This window comes from Athene noctua, chromosome 1, assembly GCF_965140245.1.
Source record: "Athene noctua chromosome 1, bAthNoc1.hap1.1, whole genome shotgun sequence".
NCBI classification, from domain to species: domain Eukaryota; kingdom Metazoa; phylum Chordata; class Aves; order Strigiformes; family Strigidae; genus Athene; species Athene noctua.
The window spans coordinates 128,749,981-128,775,078 of NC_134037.1; the positions used below are offsets into that span (position 1 = coordinate 128,749,981).

Genomic DNA, 25,098 nt, shown 5'->3' on the forward strand with positions numbered 1-25,098 from the left:
ACCAGTAACGAGCACAGAACTTTGAAATTTGAGGTATCTGAATTTAAGCACATTACACTCCCATTAATTTGGTCCTTTTCTTCCAACAGAACAGCCAACAGTATTGGCTCTAATGGAAACCCCTTTTCTACCTGTCATACAGCCAGATAAACAACAAAACTCCCTGAGAGCAGTCCCTGAAGAAAAAAAAAAAAAAAAATCAGTCTGGGGAGTTGAGGTGATGTGCAATATATTGCCTTTCATCAACTATAATTAATTGAAAATAGTATGAAAACTTCTCTAATGTCAGCACGCATAATTGTTAACAATTCTTATTAGAAGATGAAAAGAAATGCTGTGTCAGGCTGAAATATCCCAAGAGTTCATGTGTATCATCTGCATATATAATGTGAACTTACTGTGCCAGACCTTTTCAGCTCTGCAAAAGTACAACTGGTCTAAAAATAACTCTGGCTTGTAAAAAGTTTGATGTTTTGGCACAGATATGACAGCAGTACACAATCGCTAGTCAGCTCTAGATTGCTCCAGCAAAAACGACAAATGTGTTTAGATAAACTGTGGAGAGCAACAAACAACCACCATCAAAGGCCATGTTGTGTTTTCAGACAAAAAAAAAAATTCAGGTTAAAACTTGTTCTCCCTGCTTCTGTCCCGCAGCTGTCCATCAAAACCAGCTTTCTCCCTGCGGTCTATCAAATATTTCCCTCACAAATCAATTTTACACATGATCAGCCCATACCCCTACTGAGCTGAACCTCCCCGTTAATTAAGTGAAGAAATTACCATATATATTATATTAATGCAAACATCATTCAGCTAGTAATTCACGGCTGATCTGGATAATGGAAAGGTTGAACACCCATTAACCCAAGCCAACAAAATGGGTTGGCTGAGAAATTCTAGCAGGTCTCATGTGACTCTTCCCTCTAACTGCAGCTCTGCGGTATCTGCTATTGTAATAATTAAAATCCTCCCGGTAGATCAATACTGGAATCTTTTTATGGGAAGTGCCCTGATGGAAATGTCTCAAGGAAGCTGGGGCTGTGGAACTCTGAAAAATTCATTTTTTTTATCTGACAATTATCACCACACTGCAGACTAATTCAACAGTGCACCCCTCTCACTCTGCTTTGAATGCACTGGAGATTGACATCTAAAAAAACCTAACATCTCATTTTAACAAATAAAGGCACTATTTCCACATACAGTTTGGAATTATCAGCAATCATGAAACCAGACAAAAAATTAATATACATTAAGCACTTCATCTTCTGATGGCTTCCTCTGAGTCTCAGTTATCGCAGCCTTCTCCTCATTTCCTCTCTTTGTATCTTCCTGTATTGATCTCTGCCTTTTCATCTCTTGAAAAAAGGGGAAAGACATGTAAAATTATTATAAAGCTTGATATTTATGTATTGAAATGTGGACTTACATTATCAGGTTTTCATATATTTATTGTTAAAAATTATTAAATCATAAGATGGGAAAACAGGTTTTATATTTTCTCCTACCTGGTCTGCTCTCCACGTATTGACTGAAAGACTGGAGCTGAGTTTTTCTGATGGTAGAGTCCTTGCTGAACACAACAGGATTTCTAAACCGTTCTGCTGCTTTTTGTAATCGCTCAGCACGATGTTCCTCTGTTCCATTCTGCTAGGAAAAAAACCAGACACACAACAGTTTCTTTTGTTTACAAACGGGAAGACATGAATTCGAAAGGTACGTTTCGGTGAGGGGACAGGACACAGCTTTTGCAAAGAGGATTTCACAACTCAGGCTGCGGTTTATATAAGATGAAAGTATCAGCTGTGGAAAAAAAAAGGAGAAGAGTGATTAACTTTTCCCTTTTTTTTTTTTTTTGTTTAATGTGTGGTGGCAACGACTGGCTTTTTGCTACGTGGGCATCCTCCTGCAGGAGACTCTACTTACTTAACAGCCAGACCTATTAATTGTGACCGGCATTTGCCAGTGATGCCTATTTTAAACGAAAAATCGCTCCTTTGCAACTTTGATTTGCCAAGCACTGCGCATGCTGCTGCCAAGTAGCGGCGTCTCTACCACTGAACACGATCTGTATCGTTTTAAAAGCATGTTGCCTTTAGCCTGTCTCCCTGCCCGGTAAAGAAATCTGTCATTTTCTGTAGTCCCACAGACTTGTATGACAAGAAGAACTAGTTTCTAATTTTATGCCCATTGAGATAAACCACTAATGCTGGATGAAGGCTAAAAGGTAGGATTATAATACTACCCCACTGAACTGCATTTCATCAGCTATAACTTTCCAAAGCCAGATTTGTAAGTAAGCCCTTTACAGCTAAGGAAACTACAATTATCTTTTCCAGGGCTTCCTATGTTAATACTGGTAACAAATTCAAATGATTCTATCAACACGAAATATCCCAGAAGACTGAACCACCGCAGTGTGTGGAAAGTGCAGATACCGAGGTGCTGTGTACCAAACAAATATTTCATTTTATACCTAATCTTTTATTATTTTTATTAAGTGTTTTGAAAGTAAATAGGGAAAGGCTAAGATGCATGACTAATAGCTAAGCCTGCTGAATGCTGAAACTGGTTATCAAAAGCTACCAAGACTTTGCCCTTCCTCTGCATTGAGACAATCGGTAATGAGGGAGTTCTCCAATGGCCTATTCTCTAGCCTCAAGGAGGCCGGGGATACACAATCCCCAAGGGAAGGTAACAGTTTATCCTTTTCCACAAACACAGAATGCCTCATTTAGAAACGTGTAAACTGCGTTTTATTAAAAAACAAATCCACCTCAATGCCAAGAGCTCCACGAGAACAGATGGACACCATATATTCCTTATAATGCCGCTTTCCAACTCTTCCTTAGAAAGACGCACACAGAGATAAACTGTTAAATTGCACCTTTTGTGGGAGTACCTTAAAAAAATCAACTCCTTCAAAGAAGCTTTTTATAAAGAGAAATACCATTTTCGTCAAGTTAGGTGATACCAAATTGCCCTAAGAGGTGCCCTGTGTGTCATTTGTTGCATTAAGCTTAAAAAAGTATTGCTCATAGCCCCTGGATGACTTCTCAGCTGCACTAATCGGGTGGTTATAATTCTGGTTAAATAAAAGGTGGTTTCCTGTTATTAGCACAATAACCATCTGACAGCCTAAACCAGAGTCTTTACCAAAATAAACAAACATGACTAATTTTTTAGGCCTGGCAACATGCTAAAATATCAGTGTGATTAGCCAGTAAATCCCATTTTAAGAAACCTTTTTATGACTGGGGACTTCTGCCACTTTACAAATGTATTCCTCTAAGCCCACTAATTCAGTTAGCCTTTTCAATCCATTGTATTATTCTTGGGCCAGCATTTTGCATTAAATCCACTGCAGAAAGCTAAATTGAACGCAAAAATCAGACTTGATCCAGGCTTCCTTTTGTTCAAAGATAGAGACCGAAAGTCCTCTGCTGCTGCCACACACTTTCATCACCAATTTATAGGAACCGACAGTGTAAGGGAAAAAGCAATGAAAGTCATTGTTTTGGGACTTCAAAGCATCTCTGTATCTGGGGAAGGAAATCCTTTCAGTCAGCAGCGCTTTCCCCCCAGACTGCAGGTGGGTGAAAAGTTATACCCAACTGGAAGTGCCCCAGAGCCATAGGGATATTAATGACATACAGAGACTATTAAAAAAAAAACCCCAAACCAACAGTAAGAACATAAGGTGTCTAATTAAGAAAATGAAATGGAAAATTGATTGGTGTGTACTTTATGCTGAAGTGGTGAACATGAAGAACAGACAGAATGACTGCATACACCACACACTTGTGTCTATTTTTCTAGAAGCACTCATCAAGCACACAAGTATATATGTCTTTAAAGTGTACCATGGCTTAATTTTAATGGAGAAAAAAACAGCGGGTCAGGCTTGGGAGGGAATCAAATCACTGAGAGTCCAGTCCTGCTCCCATTAAAGTCAGGGAGAGTCTCGCTGCTGATTGCACCAGCAGCAGGATGGAGCCTGTGCTGCATTTCTGATTTAAGTGACAACCTGAGCTGACAGAATTGAGATGCTTCTTATATCAGTTAGTGTTATGCCAATGACAAGTATCAAGATAAAATTAAAAAAAAAGGAAAAATGTATTGATTAATCAACAGGAAAAAAGCTAGTGCATTACAAACTATGCAACTGCACTGCCATGAAGATTTTCTGCATTTCTTGTGAAGGATTTGATAAATCATTTTCCTCCTCACAAAGTACAAACCCGAAATCGGAACACACAGGTACTGAGACAAAAGCATTAATCAAAACTTACCTTAATGTCTTGCTCTGAGCTATCAGTTACAGCTTTCTGAGCAGCACTGGAGAGTGAATTTGCCACCTGTGGCTGAGCTTCTAGGAGCTTCTTCAGCTTCAAATCCACCAACTTACTGTTTTGTTCTGTTAAATATGCAAATACCACATACAACAGAGTGAGATGCATTTAAATGCAGAGTTGCTACAACAATGTAGCAACTTAAAAGGTAGATTTAATTCACTTTGCTATCATTTCAAACTAAAAGAATAAAAACTGGAAGGAAATTTTTTTTTTTTGCAATTCAGATTGGCATAGACTTGTGTAATGTACACAGAAAATTCCCACGTTTTCTCAAAAAATACATGTAGCACTCAGCTGAACAAGTAAATGTGCTTCAAGACAGTAGATGAAAAACACAGAAAGCAGACAATGTTTACTTTAAGTTACTTCCAACCTGTACATACCTATACTTTAGTATAAAAACACACTTAGAGTAATTTATTTTAAGATGACATATAACGATTTATCACATATTCTAAGTACTGATAACCCCTCAAGCTTAGGAACTACTAATTCATCCTAAGGCTCCTTGGCACAGCTCCTCAATGTTAAAATTTCAGAATCAAAAGAGACAGCTTTCTAGTAATATTTTACTCTGATTTATAGAATGTATTGAAGCTGGGAGAGCTGTAAAATGCTTCATAACTGCATCGAAGGGACAGATGCAAAGACTGACAAAGCCCCCATTTTTTTTTTCATCAGTTTTAGCAACTTGGATCAGAGCCCAAAGAAATAGTAGTTGAGAATTTTATCTCCCAGTAATGCTCATCCTGTATGTGACCATCAACTATATGAATTTGTAACACACATACACACACAGTAACCTACACATACACACGTAATAAGGAGAAAGGTGTAAATAACAGACTGCAGAGCAGATCTGTGGAGCTAATCCTGGGTAGGAAAACAGAATAAGGTTGGTGCAGAAGCCCTCAGACATATATTCTACATGCAGCACCATGCGAGAAGTGGCTCCTGAATTGGAGCAAATGCAGTATCACCTGCATATATTATGCACGTACATCTGAGCCTCGGGTCAAAAGCAGAGAAAATAGCAGTTGCTGTATTTTCTATAAGCACAGCCTGAGTTACTCACTGCAGGCTTGTAAGTTCTAGCTGGTATGCGAAGTGGAGCCATGACTGTTTTGCCACAGAGCAACTTCCAAGTTTTGGAGTGCTCCGATTCATGTTGGCCAAAATATTTTTGGCATGCCGGCAACCAAATGATGCCTGCCTCAAGCAGCAAAGGGCTGGGCTGGGTTGCAACGAAGGATAGTTTCCCTTTCCTCCGGCACACCCAGTCAGGGTGCCCTTAATTGAGGCTCACATGTAAGTACATGCACATTCTCGTGGGTTTATACATAAACATCATGTAATAACTATGACATAAGAGGTTCACATTTTATCAGATACATTTGTAGCAGCGTAAGGTAGAAGTACTGACAAATACAGACAGATGCAACATTTAAAACCAACAACTGACATTAAAAATTAAAAAAAAGTTTTCTCTTCTTGAGAGAGATGGGAGGGACTAAGATTCAGCAGGGGACAAATAAAGATGATCCTAATGATCCCAAATGTAAAATATCCCTTACAGTTTTAGGTTTAGTGCTTCCAGGAGATTCAGCCTTCGTTAGAACTTGGTATGAATTGGCAGAATCTCACCAAAATCTGTGTACACTGATTTCTATCACAGCATTAGACTGCTTTCTGTACTATTGCCCATCCTCTTCCTTTCTCGCTTGTACCACTGGCTACTGTGCAGAATGAACTGCAAAATAATGTCCCAGGTTATTTCCAGAATGTCTTCCCATGGTGGAGATGAAGCATTGGCTGGTGGGTTTGTATCCCTGAGAAGGTCTCTCTCAAGAAAAAAGGCCCACAGAAATAAGTGTTGGCAAGTCACTGGGGCTATGTGACAAGAATATTCATTTACTGATTTTCTAGTTCTCCTAAAATGAACCAGTATTTATTGGAAAATTATTTGACAGGATTCTGCTCTAAATCAGCTTAATTCAAATGCTGGAAACACTAAATATATTTTCTTATGTGTTTAGAAATCCTAAAAAAAAAAGGACACGATTCGAGTCTTTCATTCAAGAAAGATGAGAAAGGAAGTGCTATATACACATCACTGTCAGTTTAATTTACAAAGAGCAAACACTAAATGAAGTGTTTTGATTTAATATATTATGGGCTACACATTTGGGTCCAGCTAGCATAGGCAGAACCAAGTCAGAGGATGCTGTAAGAAGTTATTTCTTGTACCGCCTTTATCCTGATACTGTCCTGTGCTTGCCACACTTCTCCGGGCTTGAGCTAACTTGTAGTGAGCAGAAACGCCCCAGCAGAGAAGCACAACCACACTACAAAGAGGCCCTCAGCTCTCCCGCAGGCTGCTGGTAACAGGCAGACTTGTACAGAGAACAAACTCCTTCAGCAACTCTCTGCAAGCCGAGGAGCCCCTTACTGATGGGCAATTACCTTTGCGTCTTTGAAGATCTAGCTCCTTTTAAAATAAGCATCTCCCTTGTAAGATCCTGACGTATTTATCATCATATTTATCACCTGAACTCCAGTTTTGCTTGATTATTTTTGAAAGGGGAAATACCACTATGATGACTTATTACTTGACCAGCATGTGATATGATTATACAAGCATTTCTACAAGAACATAAATGCTTTAAAATGTGTTATTAAAAAAACCCTATTATTTGAACACTGTAAAATAAATAGGACTAATTCAATTCCAGTTTATACCTCCATGCTCCCACTGGAGCAACAAGGTATAAATTCAAGAGCTGGTCTTCAGGAAGGAACTGGAGGGATACCAAATCCACATGGACACAGAGAGACACGTTTGCTCCTCTTCACTGAGCAGATTGGGCCAGGATGTCAGTGCAGAGCATGGCAGCTCTACTCGCCAACGTGACTGCTTGCTCCTCTGGCCTGCCTACCTTGCTTTGCTGGGACAATCCAGGCAGGGTGATTTCAGGTTCTTTACAAATCTGGCCTTGGGTTCTCTTCCTCATCAAAAGTAAGAAATATTTAAATCTGCCGTTGTTGGAAATAATTTCGTTGCTGATTTTAAATTTTAACTATACATGAATGCAAAATATTCAAAGACAATAAGCATTAGGGTTTAAAAGACCTGACAGGCACAAAGGAATAAAGCCATGACAGAGAGAAGCAGCACATCAGTACTCATATGATGATGGAGTGTTAGTCATGCAAAATACACAAAATAGCCATTATTTAAATTACCCATTGAATCAAGGTCATTTTCTAGGTTAGTAAGCTCATCTCCACCTCCAGTAACAGAGCATTCAGGAACCTCCTCGTTAGTATCTATCTCAATATTATCATCATCCTCATCCTCATCTGTAGGAACATACATCATTAAGGTTAGTATTTTCTTATGTACATGCACCGCATCACTTAAAAAAAAAATAAAAATGCTTTAGAGAACAAGCTGAGTTACGATAAAAATGCAAATCATTAAATAAGTCTGGAAGGAGATTTCACTCTGTCCACTCATGGATTTATCTTTAAACTGATGCAATGCAATATATGCACAGGGGGCTCTGCTGGAAACTCCTGCTACAATAAAGGTAGAGTCTGTCCCCAGCAGTGGCTGTTCTCTGTGCTGAATCTCTGGCTAACTCTGAAAATCGCATGTGCTTTTCTCCTTATAACTTGAGTCAAAATAATTTCCCCCGGGCTCCCAGTTCTCTGTAATGAAGAATGGGTGCTGAAGCCAGTATACAGCAGGTTTGGATGGGCCTGACCAGCAGAAAGACCTGGGAGCCGTGGTCTCCTGAGAGAGGCAGCAGCTCTGAGTACTGAGTTCCCAGCTTGATGAGATTCGCTACTCCTTACTTTGCACAATACATCACAGACAAGTGATCACTGAACTTTGCTTAGGTGTTAGCATCTCCTACCATTTCTGATACAAGGAGGAAAAGTACCACTTGGAACATCACAATTGGAAAGCACTGACCTCAGGTGCAGCAAGAACACACTCACAGATTGCTGCCTTACTGCACCACTTTGAATCAGCATTGTTTGTAAGCTATATACATTTTAAATAAAATAATAATTGTAATTATACTTCATATTTTTTATGGGCTCTTTCTACCAAGTTTCTCAGAGCAGCTTACGAATATCACTTGTAAATGAGCCCCATAATGTTTTATGAAGTAGGCAATTATTATAATTACAATTATGATGATGATGTAGGTAAATTATGGCACAGAAAGAGTAAGTAACCTGAGGAAGATCAAATAGCAAGTGCTGAATTGTGAAGCAGATCCCAGAAAAAATCCTGACTCACATTTTCAATCCAGATATATAATGAAAATAAAGTCCATAAAAGCTAGATTAGTACTTTCAAAGCATGTAGCTGCATTGTAGTTACTCACTTGTAAGTCTCATATCAAATGCTATCTACACTTGTTCAGACTTATATGAACATTTTTTTTATATGTATGCATGCATGCATGTAAAAATGAAAAAAAGAGAAGGCTGGAGCGTGTCTAGAGAAAGAAGACACAAATAGTAACTAAAGGAACTTGAAAACACTTCACAATAAGAAAAGGCACTAATTATAATTACAGGATGTTGGTACATTCAAACGCCATATAAACAAAAAGGATCCTAAACATAGTATTGAGATGCCATAATCCTGAATACCAGAAGTTTGGGGAAGTTGAGACCAGGATTGGTGCTGATCACTCATCATCTGTCTTTGAAATATCCTAAACCTCACCCCCAGACCTGAAGTTTGCACTTCAGGCCCACACTGCTGACATGAAGGTCATACATGTCATACCTCTTTATCTCCACAGTCCCTACAATTCTTGTTTTAGGAGCCTGTTGACTCTTTTATATGTCTGGTACTTTTCTCTAAGCAGCTGCTCCCTCAGTTCCTGTGCAATTAATCAATGTCTTTCACAGACCTCTGACAATTCAGGGTAAGGCTCTTGCTATAACAGACAGGAGCAAAGAAGTTTCCATTTCAGTGTTTTAATCAACATCTGTTGTGTGTATGATAGAGCAGCAGTCTGTGAAGTAGGACCCCTCCGTTTCAGCTGACCACCGTGACTTCTCTGGGCTCCTCTCCACTAATTCTCAATGGTCCCTGGAAGAGTCAGCTTTCTTCCAAACTGCTCCAGCTTGAGCCAGATGGATGGAGAACAACATCTCTCTGCAGCCAAACCAGGATCTGTGACCAGAACTGGGACCTGACAGATAGTGCTTCAGGTGTACAACTAGGTGGGCAGAAACACTCAGGACTTTCTGCGACATCCTTTCTGTTCCCACTTAAATTCACACAGATGGTTCTGTGATTGGGACTCTTAGTTGTTTCAGGTAGCACAGAGGTAGGTAAACGAAGTAGAATGCACAGTGTGATCCATCATGAAGTGGAGAAAGGGATGGGGTAAAAAGCAGACTGAGAACAGAGTGGTAAAGCAGCAACAGCAACAGTTCTGAAGTTTTGAATTTTTTCAAAGCATCTCTACTTTTTCTAATGAAGAGCTGAGACTTCTCACATGATTTTAAATCCTTCATGATGGTGTCAGAGAAATTCAGTGGCACTCAGGCCATGGTAATCTCAAACACATCCTGGAGCTCTCACAGTGGCACACTAAAACTATGGCTGAGCTAACAGCAGCAAGGGGCCATGGACATTTGGAAGAGGTGGAAGAGAAAGAAGGACACCTCTGTGGCAGAGAGAAATCCACCTCAAGCCTAGAGGCAGGCAATGACTTTTCAAAGCACCCAATGAAGTCAGCTCCCAAGGTCAGCTCACAACTACCAACCATCCAGCAGGATGCTGGATGTGTCAAAACAATCTAAACAAGATGACAGGGTTGAAGACTGCTGGATTCTAAGAGAATGCTTAGATCATTTGATTTTCTTTAATTTAATATAGTGAGATGAGATCAGAGGCACTGTCTTTGACACGCCATTTTAGGAAACCAAAGAGACAGGAATGTCGAAGACACCAGTTCCTAGTGTCAAATAATGACCTGACCTAGATTTAATTGAATAATGGCAGGCTTTGACTGAATATGATTATCAGGATATTTACACTTCATTAAAAAAAAAAAAAATCAATTAGAAGCATTCATTTAATTTCACAAATTTTCAAATATCTTTAAAAACCTCCAGATTCCTTGTTTTAAACTATTCTATTTTTTGGTTTGGTTTGGTTTTCCAGTCCAATGTTCTTCCAGTGTACTAAAAAGGGAAGTGTGTTTAGGGAACATGTTACAACAAGATTTTGCAATTATAAATGATAAAAAGAACAACATGATGAAGAGATATTTTTTAGGAAAAGAACAAATGACTAGTGTGAAAAATGTAAAGCACTTGGTCTAGAACCAGGGCACATATTTAGAAAAGTACTAAAGAACTGCTTCCTTGAAAAGTATGTGTATCCCAGAAAGACAGCAAAGCTTTACTACGTTGTGAAGAAATGAACAGACTTAAATAGAAGGGATTAAGTCAACAACTAAATAGCACTGACCATTACCTATGCAGCCTGGACAGCAGTCTGGACTGAAGACAGGAAAATCTGAATAATTTGGAACCAAGTGGAAACGCTAGAATATTGGTGTAAAAAAGATCCAGAGGCATGGTATAGGTCATACGGATTAATATTCAGATTAAGATCAGGCTTAATTTGAGGTTAAATTGGTATTCTTTTGACTTGGTTTAAGCTTGTCCACATGTGAAGGAGCTGCAGTAGACTGCATCAATTTCTAGACAAAATTAAAAAGAAACAATTTTCACAGAGAGGTAAAAGCATTGTGGGGGTTGGGTCACATTAGTGGGAGAAGCATATGTAAGCTACCACTGGAGTTGCATGAACAGTACTTGCTCTTTAGGGAAGATGTCTCCAGGATTGTCTCTAGGAAATCCTTCAGGATTGTGGATATTCAGATATTTAGTTTATTTACTTTCAGGTACAGAGTTCACTTTAAGGCTACAGGATGTGACAGGAGCATCTGAACAGCAGTAAAGGAAGCAAAGGTGGGGAGTGAAAGAAATGCAGAGTCGAAATACTGGTTCAGTGTACAAGAAATCAGATGTCAGGACAAGAAAGTACAGCAGTAACTGCCAACAGATACAAATACTGCCTGTGAAAAATATCAAATTGAGGACTTAACACTGCTTTGTGAGTTGGAGACTAAGCATGATGACTAAGACTGAGCTACCATGTACCCTCCCTCCAAATCATTGCCTCAGAAGTAAAATCTGTAATGTACCCTGAAAACGTAGAGCATACAAGTGCAATGCAATGCCAGCCGTCTCTCTTCAGTAATTTTTTTAACTGCGGTACACCCTTCCAGCTTTTGTTATTCATTGCAAAATTTCTGAAAACTTGTTTTGTCTTACAGTACATTTAGATGCTGCTTCTCCTGTGTCTTTTCCCTCCCTGCTCCTCTAATATCTCTTCTGTGCTGTTCTTGTGTTCATTCTCTTAAACCCTCCCAGTTTTGCCTATTTTTGGCACTTTTTTTACCAAAGCCTCTTCACACTATGCTTGTCTAAACCCCATCCTCTTCATTGTTCTCTCCCTCTGCTGCTTACACACCACCTCCAGATCTGAGCCACATCCGCACAAAAATGTCATCTCAAATAAAAGATGGAAATGTGCCAGAGAGTAAAGAAAACACACTACCCAAATCCCAAAAGAGTAGATAGGTGTCCCACTGCATGGGGACAATACCTAGATAAGATGTCAATTCCTTTGTCCCATTGCTGCTGGTAAAATGAAGGATATTTGGATTCCTATCTCGATACTGTCCCCAGACCCATCTCAAGGCATCTGCTTATCAGCCTGAAGCTAGTAGGACATCTAATAAATTTGAAGCTGCCATCCCAAACCCTCTGGCAGTTGGCAGCAAGGAGTATTTTCTGTCTCACATGCCAAACAACCTATGAAAAAGACTGAATTTTGTAGCAAAGGATGCTGCTTATCCAGGAAAGTTTCAACTTGCCATAGGCGTTTGAGTTTTTCAGACCATGATTAAATAAAGCCTTTTAACAGAGAATGTAGCACCAGTGCCAAAGCATGAAACTCTTCATGAGCATATAGAAACATGGAAAGAAATCACATTTTCACCTACAATAGTGAGCAAGAAGTTTGTCTTTAAAAACTCCAAAATCCCAAAGCTGAAATGTCTTTTTCTGGAATAGCTGAATTGAGAGAGAAGATGATGACTTGGTATATTCCCTTTTTGTAAATTAAAATGTAGCAATCAGTGCAGAAGAAATTAATGAAGCACAATGGACAAGAGAGCTTGGAAGACAAGATATTACTATAAGCTTGTCTTATGTATAGGAAATACAGAACTATACACAGAAAAAACCCTACTACATGTGAATGCAGTCAGAGGCAATATTCAGAATCCAGATGTAATAAGAAGACTGTCTATTAAATCCTAAATTCTGGTGGAAATCAAAAAAAGGAAAAAGACTAAACCCAGAAATAATTATAATTTCTTTGGTTTATAAAGTGTTGGTGCCATTTCACAGAACTGCTCCATTTAGAAGAATTAATTTCTTGAGTGGAGATCTAGTGTGGCACATGACATAACCAGCAGTGTGGTAGAAGTATGTGGAAGATATGCCATAAGGAAAGCTTTTTGAGAATGAGTAAGTAGAAGGCAATGCTATAAAATGCACATTGACATGAAAAGAGCAAAGGGGATGAACAATGGAAGCCCAAGAGAAGTTCAAATAGCTTGGCCGAACTACTGTATGAACCAAGAAAAATCAAGATATGAAATATAAACCGTGGAGAGAACTGAAAGCACATGCAAAAGTAGAAAGAATTGAAATTGTTATACTGGATAAAACCCAACACATACAGTGCTGATAACTTTATAAGCAAGTTGTCCTCAGTACTTGGTGCTGTCTCCTCCTTTAATAACACTGAAACTCTCTGAGTGCATATGCAATCTATACATATAAATACTTTTTTTTTAAAACATATACTCACAGTGCAGAGTTATCTCTGAGATGAAGGGCAGGAAGAGCAATGGCAAAATTCAGAAGAAAATATGAACAGGGAAGCCCACATCCCAGAAAGCAGCATACTGGGATATTTAGCAACACTGCAAGTGAGTCACTGTGACAAAACAGAGTAACTACTATCCAGCTGAGCCTTCAGGATACACCTGGGAAGTGTACTTACTTGGAGGGGAGAGATGGCAGGAACGGCTATGTACAGGCACAATAAAACACTGAGGAGGAAGTAATTAAATGATGTAGGATGGGGAGTCATAAATTGTGAAGAGGGATGAAGAACACCATAGTCTACCTAATATACAAGTACTGTGCTGTTTTGCTCAGCTTGTCTTACTCTCTCCCCATCAAGGATGTAATTTCCCTATTTATCATGAAAGAAAGTTATATTGGCAAGCTTAGTTTAGTGGGCAAAGAGGGAAAAACTGAAGACCAGACCCAAAGGGAGATGTACAGCTAATTGCTTTTCTCTTTGGTGTTAAATGGAACAGAATTGTAAGGTTTTAGGGTGCAGTAAGACTACATTTAAATATATATGCATATAAAATACATGCAGTAAAGAAAAAAAAATACTGTTGTTGAATCTACATGCATTGTGAATGTAAAGCTGGATTTTCCTGACACTTTGGCTTACAATTATGTGTTAGTATGAGAAACACAATTTCCCCTTAGAATATGTAGAAGGCACTAAAAGAGCAAGAAGCCTGTACTGAAACATGTGCTCAGCACCCATTTGAGTTTGAGTGACACTACATTACTCCAGCTCGTAGCAGTGGCAGGTATATGAATTTTAATGACATTTCAAAGTCAGTTTAATAACATTATAGCAATATTACAACTCAAAACCTGTAAAGGCAAGTGGTATGTCAAAAGACTGCCATTTAAAATCAAAAGGTTGTTGCCCCCACCTCCCATGGGCTGCCTTTAAACTTCTCTTCCAGGCAGTCCTTTGCACACATTTAATACAAAATGTTTTAAGTATTTTTAATGTTGTCTTCCCCCCAATTATGTCCACGCTTCTATATGAAAATATATAATGAAGAGATTTTAACCAACAATCATAAAATTCTACAAACTGCAGGTAATGACAAATCTGTAAATAATGGGTCAATATGACCTACTTGTTCACAAAACACCTTTTTCTTTCAATCACATATATACTGTTCTTTTAATTGTTGTAAATTAAGTGACACAACACTGATTTAGGAAACATATCTACGGCCATGTCTTTTGATGTGTACACCTGATGAACAGCAATGTTTTGAAGTGTGAATAAAAATGATACCCAAAAGGGTCTCTGGTTTCTAGGTTGCCATAGGAATAAGATACAAGGTTCCTCAGCTCACCTCCAGATGCCTTTGACCTTTCTTTCAACTTTTCTGCAGCCATTTCACTGTAGCTAGGAAGTTCTGACATCTTCACTCCAGATCGAGCTTCTGCTATTAGCTGACGAGCTCTCTCTCTCAGCTGCCGACGCCGCTCTTCATCTTGCTGCTAAGATATATTGAACAGTTGCCAACTCAGTAATTGACAGAAATGCAATTTCATTCTCAATCTGATCATCATGATAGTAACTGGTTTACAGCATGGTGCTTGGCCCACATTATAAATAGGATGCTCGATATCAGTTGGGTGTCACACCACAATTTTTAAAGACATCCATGAAACAGATTTATTTTTTTAAAGCATTCCCCAAATTATTAATGCATTATAAACCTAATTATTTGCAATTTAAAGCATTTATAAATTATGTTCTATAAAAATACCATGATGAAAATTTTCTGACACTTTTGTCTCAAAGTAATAACTACAAAAAGTTTTACTGTGGCTATAAAAATGGTTTTACTAAACTGAATTACTCGAGTAATATTCTCTCATGGAACTGAAATGAGAAGCCATATGTTGTTCTTGGTTAGTCCAATCACCAAGCTCGTTTCAAAGTGTAAAGTGACATCGAATCTGAGACATAGAAAGGAAACTAATCCTTCAAATTCAATAGATATATCTTTTTTTAAAAGAAAGCCCAAAGAACTAATGAAAATTAGTGAAAGAACAAGAGATGCCAGAGCAGAAAAAGACTCTGCATCACTTTAAAACATCCTACTAGTGAGGCTTTTGTCAGTAATTAAAGAGATCATATTGGAATCATCCCAGATAGTGTTGTCCCACTAAAAGCTCATAACTATCCGAGAAGCGTGATAATCTTTTAGTTACATAAATCAGCAAAGTTCTACCGCATGAAATTTTGGAAAATACTAAACCCACCACACTAAAACAATATTATGATGTGTTTAAACATATCTATAAGAATCCATTAAACCATATGAGAATCTTCCAGTTTTCACCTTCAAAACATGATTTTTTTCCAAGTTAGGACTGTTTTTCCCCTCCCCTCAAATATTAAAAGTGGTCATAAGCGCAACAAAGTCAACACTTGGCTTGAAGTCAAATCTGCTGATAAATTCATATTATTGACGTAATGACCAGGATAAAAGCCAGGTATAGGCCGTTGACCTAAACTAAGTGGAATACAACAAACTGCCTAATTTTGGAGAGCTGTCCTGGCAGTCTTCCCACCAACCCAGAAACTGAGCATCCCACACCTGAAGGTGTTGGTGAGAGCTGCTGCTAAGTGCTACTTAGTTTAAGCAATCATTAATAAAACAAGTGCAAAATACTAATTAGGTACATTTCACCCATTTCCATGTAAATTGTTGTTTGTAGCTATTTACTCAGCATTGTTCTCTGCACAATAGAAAAAATGCAAATGACTGAATCAGAATGCAGCCCTAATGGGACTTTCTGTTTATAACCATTAGCCCAGAGGTGTGCTGTAATTCAATCCTCAAGCAGCAAGATTTAGCCTCATTAACAGCTTGCATGGGCAGGTTACAACTCATAAAACCCTACAGTAAACAAAGTATATGGACACAGCACAATATCTTGTCTCTGAGTGACAGAACCCTGATTCCCTATCAGATTGCCTTGATTTACTTTTCTCCTAATGTCCTTCCCCTGGAAAGACAATTTTGCCTGGGCCCTGCAAGGCAGCGGGATGGCACATTGGCTTTGTTTGCTTTCTCACCCTTTAACTTCCCAGGAGGCACAAGCAACAGTTCTATCAAAAACTTATTTGGTAAAGTACACATTAGAAAGACAACTGGAAAGCTTCCCCCCTGCTCCTATGCACTATAATAGATCAATTGAATTTAATTTATAGCCAGCCAACTGATACAGCAACCAATTTTATTTTGACCCGCAGTATTCTGTAACATAAATTACATTGAATTTAACATGAAATAAAACTGTTCAAATCTCTACTATTTGTAATTCCTGGGATATAGGAACTTGTGGGTTTCATTTATATGACTTTATGAAGGAATGTGCAAAATTTATATTATAATTCCCATGTGGTTTAACGTCAAACAATTTAATCTACTATACCCTATGTAGTTTACAATAAGGCCAGTTATGTGTTTGTGACATGTGCCCTAAACTAAGCAGGCTGATTCCCCCCTCTCCTTTTCTCCCCTCCTCCTGAAAGAGAACTTGTATCCTGAATTATTAGCATAGTCATTAACATCCCCGGGATCTCCAAGCAAACACAGCTTATTGTGGCTTGTGTTTGTGCTGATTAAGCCAATCATCACCAGCGGATAAGAGAAAAACCAGCCTAGTTCTTGCTTAAATTCAATTCAGGTATTTGAGCCCTCGTTTACTGAGCTTGGCAGAGGAAACACTGGTGGAAAGAGGAATGCAACTGAGAGCAGAAAAAGTAGGCAGATTAAGTTTTGAGGTACAGAACAATTATTAAACAAAAAATCAATCCCCTAGATTTTGGAAAGGAAAGCACTCAGGAGAGGTATGGAGGCATGAACATAGATATTTTTTTTAAAAAAAAAGGAGACACAAAGAGAAGCTCTGCACCAAGAAAGGACCATGCAAACACACATACAGCATTTTTTTTCCTGTACAGTTTAAGAGAAAACTCAGTAAAATCTTTCACCTTCTGACATGAATGTGACATGCCAAAGCGACATTAAAGTTTGCTCTGTTATTTTCCCCCAACTACTTTGTAATGGTCTAAAGATCTGCCACGCGGATGCACAGGGAGGAAAACTTCACCATTTAAGGACAAACTCTTCAAGAATAAATAATGTAATTCCTTGTTTCCCTCCTATAAAAATGTATTGGTATGCAATTTTTATATTTCACAGTTCACCGACATCTCGGCAAGCTTTCTTCCACTGCTTCAATGGTGCTACTTTTAATTTTATCCTCCTTAGTCCTAGTAATTAAAGTGATCAGCAGTGGCATCCCAACGGCTTTGACACAGCTACAACCCCCTAGCAGACTCCAGCTTTTAAGGGGAAGGGGAAGAAAAAAAGGACGGGAGTTTCATTTCACTGGAACAAGAAAATCAAGCTTCTCCAATCCTCAACTTTATCCAATTGTTCTTTCAGCAGCCTTTGGATCTTAAGAAACAAATAAAAATGGCTGCCATTAGGGGGTCTTTTTTGTACTTGCCACAGACGGCAATGACTGACATTACTTTGGCCAAAAATGATGCTGTGGATTTGGGAAGGTGAATTCGAATGTGAAACACTGGCAGGGCAGTTTCTGAGATCATTACCCATCCAGCGATGTCATTCCGTGGCAGCAGAAGCTGAGAGCTGATCAACTCAGTAAAATATTGAGAGTGGTGGTCTTGCAGGCGAAGAAAAAAACCCAAACATCCACCCTCATAAAACTCATCTCCTTTAATCACTAAAAATTCTGCAATCTTCTCACATTTTCAAAAAAACCCCACACCTCTGCCAAGGATTTTCAGTCGTCCTTTGGCACAATTTTGCAAGGATCCAAACTGAGTTTACACTAGAAGTCTGATAATGTATTATCCTCTTCCTATAAAAAAATATAATCCTGTGAGCTGCATTTATTTCATTTTTAAAAAGAAAATTCTTTACTGTGTCCATAGACTGGGAGGAAAAAAAAAAAAAAAAAAAGGGGGTAAATTAGTGATACTCCACAGCAACAAAATTAAACTAGAATTGTACCTATGAGGGGGAGCGATTCCCGTAGCTGTAGGTTTCAAAATTGTCCGTGGTCTGCCCTGACTGCACAGTACATCTAAGAGAAAGAACTTGACTGCCACCTCTTTCATCATTAGACAGGAAGAACGGCTCTGTTATTAGCCATTCAGAAAGAAAAAGACTTCTGTGCTTGTCCAGAGGCAAGGATTACCAAAACGTACCTATTCAGTTAGTAGAGAAGACAGAATAAAAAAAATAAATAAAAAAATAAAATTACATGAGCTTTAAAGGTTTGGGCAGGCTGGGTTTTACTGTGACCTTGATCGGCTCTTGTTTGAGTAAATAGGATTTGGGATGAAACATTACAACTGTTTAGCAGATCTTTTCAAACCATTTCAAACTTTTCTTATGTTGGTTTATAATATAACCAGACATGCTTGTAAATGGCCACACCTGCTCATTTCTCTGGGGATGGCCTGATCTCTGCCTTTTCTAACAAAGAAATGACGGGGGAAAAAAAATCAGCCTTTCTTGTTGCAAAACAGAGTGGAAAGTCAAAATCTTTCTCAGGTTTGTCCCATCTGGTCAGATTAAATCTTTGATCACCCTGGGGACCACATTTATGTTTGGTCTCTACTACCGTTTCAAGACAAGCTCAAAATACACAGGTAGCAGCAAAATATGAACTGCAAAGCAGGGGACACTCAACATAAACAAAAGTGAATTGGCTTTGGATTTCTGTGGCTTGTCAGATTGTAGGAAGTGATCACCAAAGAAAGACATAAACTTCTTAGATATTTTCTGCCTTCTGCCTGGGCTCTGCAGCAGCTACTTTAGTATCCATAAACTATATGTAGCTTGAAAATCTTTCATGATTGTGTATTATAAAAAGTATCAAATCACTTGTCATAAAGAAGCAGCTACTGGATTAGGATCTCTGGCACTGATGGACAAATGAGAAGACAGAACAAAACCAGAAGTAGCCCAAAGTCTAAAACTGGAAGAATCACAAACAGTATCTTAACAAAGCTGTCCCCTTTAAGAAAAAAAAAGCCCCCAAAATTCACAACAAGATGAGGTTGTGTGGCTGTAAAATGGAAGACAACTCCTTAAACCTAGGAATTATTTTTAAAGAAATGTTAGCCAGCAACTTTTAATTTTTATTTCTTTTTTTAATATAATCTATGTTGTTCTGGAAAACCTACAATTCACTTGGTACAGTATTTCTGGTGTGAAGAATGCTGGCTGTAGAAAAACAATCCACTGATAATTTAATTCGTGTCATTGTGAAATTGAGAAACTCTTAGTTTACTGAATGAAAAAAAAAATATATATTTGAAAAAAAGAATGGCTGACTAAGTAAGTATCACCTTGTGCTACATCCAAGGCCTCTTGCTGGTTGTCTGGCTGCTCTTTTGTAGGCAAAAAGGAGCTGAACGCTCTCTGGCTCCTTAGATCTGGCCCAACAAATGCACTGCCAGTCATGCACATGGATCCAGCTTAAAACCCAGTGTGAGCCTAAAAGAAGCTAGTCAAACTGGCACCTACTCATGCAGAAGGAGATAGATTTGTCATGACAGGCTGATTATTCAATGTAAAGAAACAGTTTAGCTTTTCTAATCTGGTACAAATACATCTTTCTCAGAGAAAAAAGTAAAAGGTCTAACAGTTCAAGTATTTAAAGTAAAGAAACCAACAAAAAAATTGTAACGTCAAAGTGAACCATAGGTATTTGTGCTAGAGCATTCTGCAAAACAGCCCTGCAGTTCTATTCAGATAAATAAGATTTAACCCGTTTAACCCTTTAGGAGCTGCACATCTACATGACGATCAAGGCAAGCATTTCTATCTCACGCTGCATTTGGCTCTATGGCAAGTTTTAAGGACAGGATGAAACATCTAACTCCAACTACACTTTCTGTTTTCCTTCTCTTCTTGCTCGCCGGCACCGACATTAAGAGCGAGGCACTCTCCCAGCAAACAATGCAAAGGCAGCCTTGCCTATCGGCGGGGTTCCCAAGAAAGATCATCGAGAAAGTTGATCTAAACCAAAAGCAGCTACAAAGCCCTCCACTAACATCTTCCCTGGAATTTTCTCTGCTTAGGCAAGTTTGTGCTCTACCTCATCTGGGAAGTATAATTAAGGACAACAATCACCTAAGGCGTCGGGATCCAGAAGCTTGTTACGTCTGACACCATGATTGTCAATGCTATTGGCATTACCCAAAAACAAGGTCTCAAGCGTGCAGACTGAGAAATATTCTGAAACAGTGCCATTGTCCAGACAGGGCATAATGTCTGATCTGAGATCAGTAGGTCTAAGGATGGTATTTTCTATGCTTTTCCACAGCAGAGTTACATACAGAAGTTAGAGAAGTTGCTTACTCATTGTAGGAGTCAACATTTGTCGAGCTCCACTTAAGGGATTTTGTCTTGTGTAAACTTGACTTTATAATTAAAAAAAAAAAAAAAAAAAGTGGCATTATGAAACAAAGACTTTTGGCAAGTCTTTGGATGCGTAAGCTGGAGAGCAGCATCTTTCAGACTGCCATCCTGGGAAGCTTCCTTCTCGGGCGGGCAACCCCGCGCCGAAGGAGGAGGACGTGCCCTCCTGAGGAATGCTCCCGGTTCACTCCCAGCCGAACAAAGCAGAGGAGGCTGCAGGGTGCCTCCGAAAGTTGGTTCCCCCCACCCCCTTCTCTTAATTTTTGGGGGAGGGTGGCAGGATCCCAGTCTGCTTGTGTGTGATGAGAATGCAAAGAACAAGTGCAAACCCTACACCTCCCTGGATCCTATTTTGCTGGGTTTTTTTGAAAATGTCCTGCAAACTGCTGGCAGCTTTTTTTAATGGAAAATACCAATCGCCTAGGATCTATACCTAGCCTTTTGCCAATAATGAGAAAACTTCACCTTCTGTCCCCAGCAATTCTTAGGAAATCTTTTGCTGTTATTCCTACAAATCCAATTACAGATTGTTGAGTAGCTAGTGGAGTAAGCTTATTGAGGAGTGTCACATCACTAAGTCGTGCGTATGTGTTTCAGTTTGTAATGTGGTCTGAGCCGCTGTAGAGGTGTCAACTTAAAATGCAAGTAAGTAGCAGAACAGGGCTAATCCCAGCCACTACTCCCCTGCAGCCAAATTGTAGCGCAATGAATGACAGTGGAAATGCAAAGATGCCACTGTGCTTATCACACACAGCCAGATGGTGGACCTGGATCAATGCACACATGCCACGATCAATGCATTTGATAAAGAATTAAGAAGAAAACTGTACATGTTATCAAAGAACTTGTACATGGCATAATTATGATTCTGCATGTGCTTACTGATGATATTGGAGACTCAGAGGCAGGTGATAATGAAACTGATAGGAAGAAATAGCTTAAAGGCTACAGCATATGGCCTCAGCACTAAGAAATCTTGTCAAATAGTTCAGAAAGCTTTTTTAACTGTTATTACAGGCTGCTCATAGTGCAAGCTGGTGGCAACGTTTTAATTTTTTTTTTTTTTAAAATCTGAAATGTCAAAAAGTTACAAAAGCTATACTTTTCAGAATGGCTCAGAAAATAATTAAGACGATACTGTATTGTAAACATGGCAAAAAACCCTACAGGCAGAGTGAGCATTTACAATTTTTTGGGGTGGTGGTGGCTGGGTATTTTTCAATATATATAATTCTGTGTTCCCTGAATAAATGTATTTAGACTTTAAGGGGGCTTGTGGCAGTTTAGGGAATGTATCTGGGTAGCAATTTGCATTCAGCACATCAATTTCTGCAGATACAGTTTCGATATTATTTCTCATCAAATATCGAGTATTTCCCTGTTCCCGTTTGTGCTCTGTCATCTGCATTACAGCCACCTCGGATGTGAAAGAAGGTAATTAAAAATTTGGGGAAAATAAAGTCTGAAGTAATAAAAAAGGCATATAGATTTATAATGTATAAAAGGTACCTAAAATACAAATTCTCATGCTCCAGTTGATAGATGAGCTGTCTAATCAACGCCTGGACGTAACTTAAGTGCTCTCATTAGTGTGAAGACCTTCAGGCTAAATAAGACTAAATCCCTTAAAAATTGCTTCTGCAATAGCAAAATCCTCCTTACCATTTTCGTCTGCCTAAATCATATCAATTAAAAAGAGAGAGAGGGAGGGAGGGAGAGAGGCATTTTCACATGACTGTTTTAACTGACACTCAAAAAACTATCTTCTGAATCCAATTTAAAATGTTTCAGCAAAAAAGTTCATTAGCAGTCAAAGAAACAACAACAAAAAAATCACGCTGAGTTTAGTTTCTCTTTCACTTTAAACCTGGATCTTTAATCAGTGCTAAGGTGTATAATGCCCGCTGAATCCTTTACCTTAACTTTTTTTTCCCCCAACCCCAAATATTTAATCAACATTGCAGTTTTACATTAAATTATAAAATTTATCAGAACGAGCCTCCAGAAGAGTGAAGAACGTATTTTATTTGCAGCGGGACGAGGACAGATTCCCCCCCCCCCCGCCCCCACCACCTCCAAGCCCCGAATTTCAATTTGTCCTGACAAACCATTGGGTATTAAATTCTAAAGGCATGCAGAGTGCATAAAGAACTGATGGCTTGATTAGCTCTTGTGGTGCAATTGAAGGAGCTGTCTCTCTCCCCGCTTCTCCATTTTGAGAAACACTTTGATCTCCGTTCAAGTCAATTCATGAACATCAACTGACAAGACTGCATGAAACACCCCAATGGTTAGGCCCAAACTCGTAGCAAACTATTTGGTTTCATTAAGGCTTCAGGAGAAGTGACCAGTGACAGTCCTTTCATTCAGAAGCCAACAGGCAAGTGACTATTTAAACTTTAATGTGCACAATGTACTGCTGAAGGCTGCTACACCTATAGTCAGTCACTCAAGTATGAATGCCTTTACCTACTGTTTTGTGACAGGCGAACTACTAAGTGCAGCTGCAGTCTCATTAATGCATTTGCCCAGATCTGTTTGCAGGACTAAAGAGACAATTCGCAGTATTTCTGATGGGAGAAATGACTGTATCTTCAAAGGAAGGTACAACAGCAGGTGCTATATAAAAGCCACCGATTAAAAAAAGATTGCATTTTTAAAGGCAGTAATTTACTAAACATTTGCACGAACACAGCAGAAATATTATCCGTTCAGGCTGAAAATACAAAAGAACTTGAATCATATCACCTGTAAAATGCAGGGTATTCGGTCCAGTTTTGAGCTTTGCTACAGTAAACGATTTACACATTGCTTTCCCCCTTTTTAGTTGCCCACTCCAAAGAGTCCCACTTCAAAGAGCTCATTTTTGCACCAGTTCCTGTCAATGCAGGTCAGAAACACTAAAGTGGAAAGTGGCTGCAGTGCCGTGGCACAAAGAGTCTCTGCGGCTGAAATCAAACAAAGCCCAATTAAACTAATCATAACGTCCCAGTGAACACAAGGAAGCTCACCTGGTATTTCTGGACTTCTTGTGTGAATTCCCAACTCTACTCAGTACTTGGTACTATAATTACCCTGACCAAAATACTGTGAAATTACTGCTCTGATCTACTAATGGCTGCAAAAAATCAAGCCGTTGTGGTTTCATGCCAAGGGGCCGTAGCAAGGTGGCGCAATGCTTTCTGACAGAGAAGACAACTTCTAAAAACTCAAAAGGGAAAATTAACGGGATGTGGTTTATGTTGCCAAGGACTGTTCATTAATTACCAATTTAATCACCGCTGGAGGCATGACATTACAAAAATCTGGCTGAAAGTTCTAATAGATTATGAAGACCACCTAAGAAGAGTGACCAAGAAATGTACAAAACAATTAATACTGTTTCACTGCTATCAAAGACACTCAGATTATTTTACATCAAGTGAAGCAAAAGAATTAGTAGCTTCACAGTGCCACCACTAGGAACTTTAAATACAATGGCACACAATTAGTAATGCACATGTGACTTTTCGTTCAAGGCATATATCCTTGGGAAAGCCAGAACATGATAAGGAGAACAAAAGAAACATTTTAAAATGAAATGAATAAAGATTTTAACTCTACCCTTGTGCATGCTGAGCAGTAACAGAATAGGCGATGCAAAATACAGCTCTAAGTAATGGTGATATCATCCTGGGATTCACAACAGCGTGTACTGAACATCCACACAGAAAACATCCACAGTTATTAACAGCAATAGAAAAAAGGCATTCCAAATACTAAGAAACCCGGGTCTTGCTTCAGACACAAAGGGAGAGCTCTGAAACACCGATACCTTCTTTTGCTAATATTTATAAATGGATAGAAGGTCCTTAAGTTTTTGAACTAATGTTGTTCAGACAATCTTAAAATTCAGTTAATAAACAACCTATTTTTTGTGAGCATGCAAGTTAATGTTACGGCTGCAAACCATGCAGCACCTTGAATTTACATCCACATAATAAATAACTGTGTATTTATATATTCAGGCCAGATGCTTAAGTGGTGCAAACAGATACAGCTTATGGAAATTACAGCAATAAAATTCAGCTGAGAATCTCAAGCATTTATATCTAAAACTCAAACTGCATAACATTTGTCTTGCATTATCAAAGGTTACACTTCATTCATGAAATCCCTCCTGGTATAAAAATGACAGTGCATACTAATTCTTCTTAGAAATTAGTTTACTTGCACTAATTGATTTATTTTCCCAGCTACATCAG

General features: G+C 38.8%; 1 protein-coding gene across 7 annotated transcripts in view; it reads right to left on the reverse strand.

Moving 5' to 3' along the window:
- EHBP1 (EH domain binding protein 1) overlaps positions 1–25,098 on the reverse strand; it is a 226,264-nt gene that overhangs the window by 37,983 nt on the left and 163,183 nt on the right. For 2 of the 7 annotated variants that reach the window (XM_074925197.1, XM_074925023.1), the window contains 5 exons: positions 14,723–14,870; positions 7,602–7,718; positions 4,296–4,420; positions 1,512–1,650; positions 1,255–1,361 (listed from right to left, as the gene is read on the reverse strand). In XM_074925197.1, the coding sequence (XP_074781298.1) occupies positions 1,255–1,361; positions 1,512–1,650; positions 4,296–4,420; positions 7,602–7,718; positions 14,723–14,870 (636 nt within the window). Of the gene's footprint in view, positions 1–1,254; positions 1,362–1,511; positions 1,654–4,295; positions 4,421–7,601; positions 7,719–14,722; positions 14,871–25,098 lie in introns of all 7 variants that reach the window. The other 5 variants (XM_074925116.1, XM_074924940.1, XM_074925462.1 and 2 more) reach the window with 3 other exon arrangements.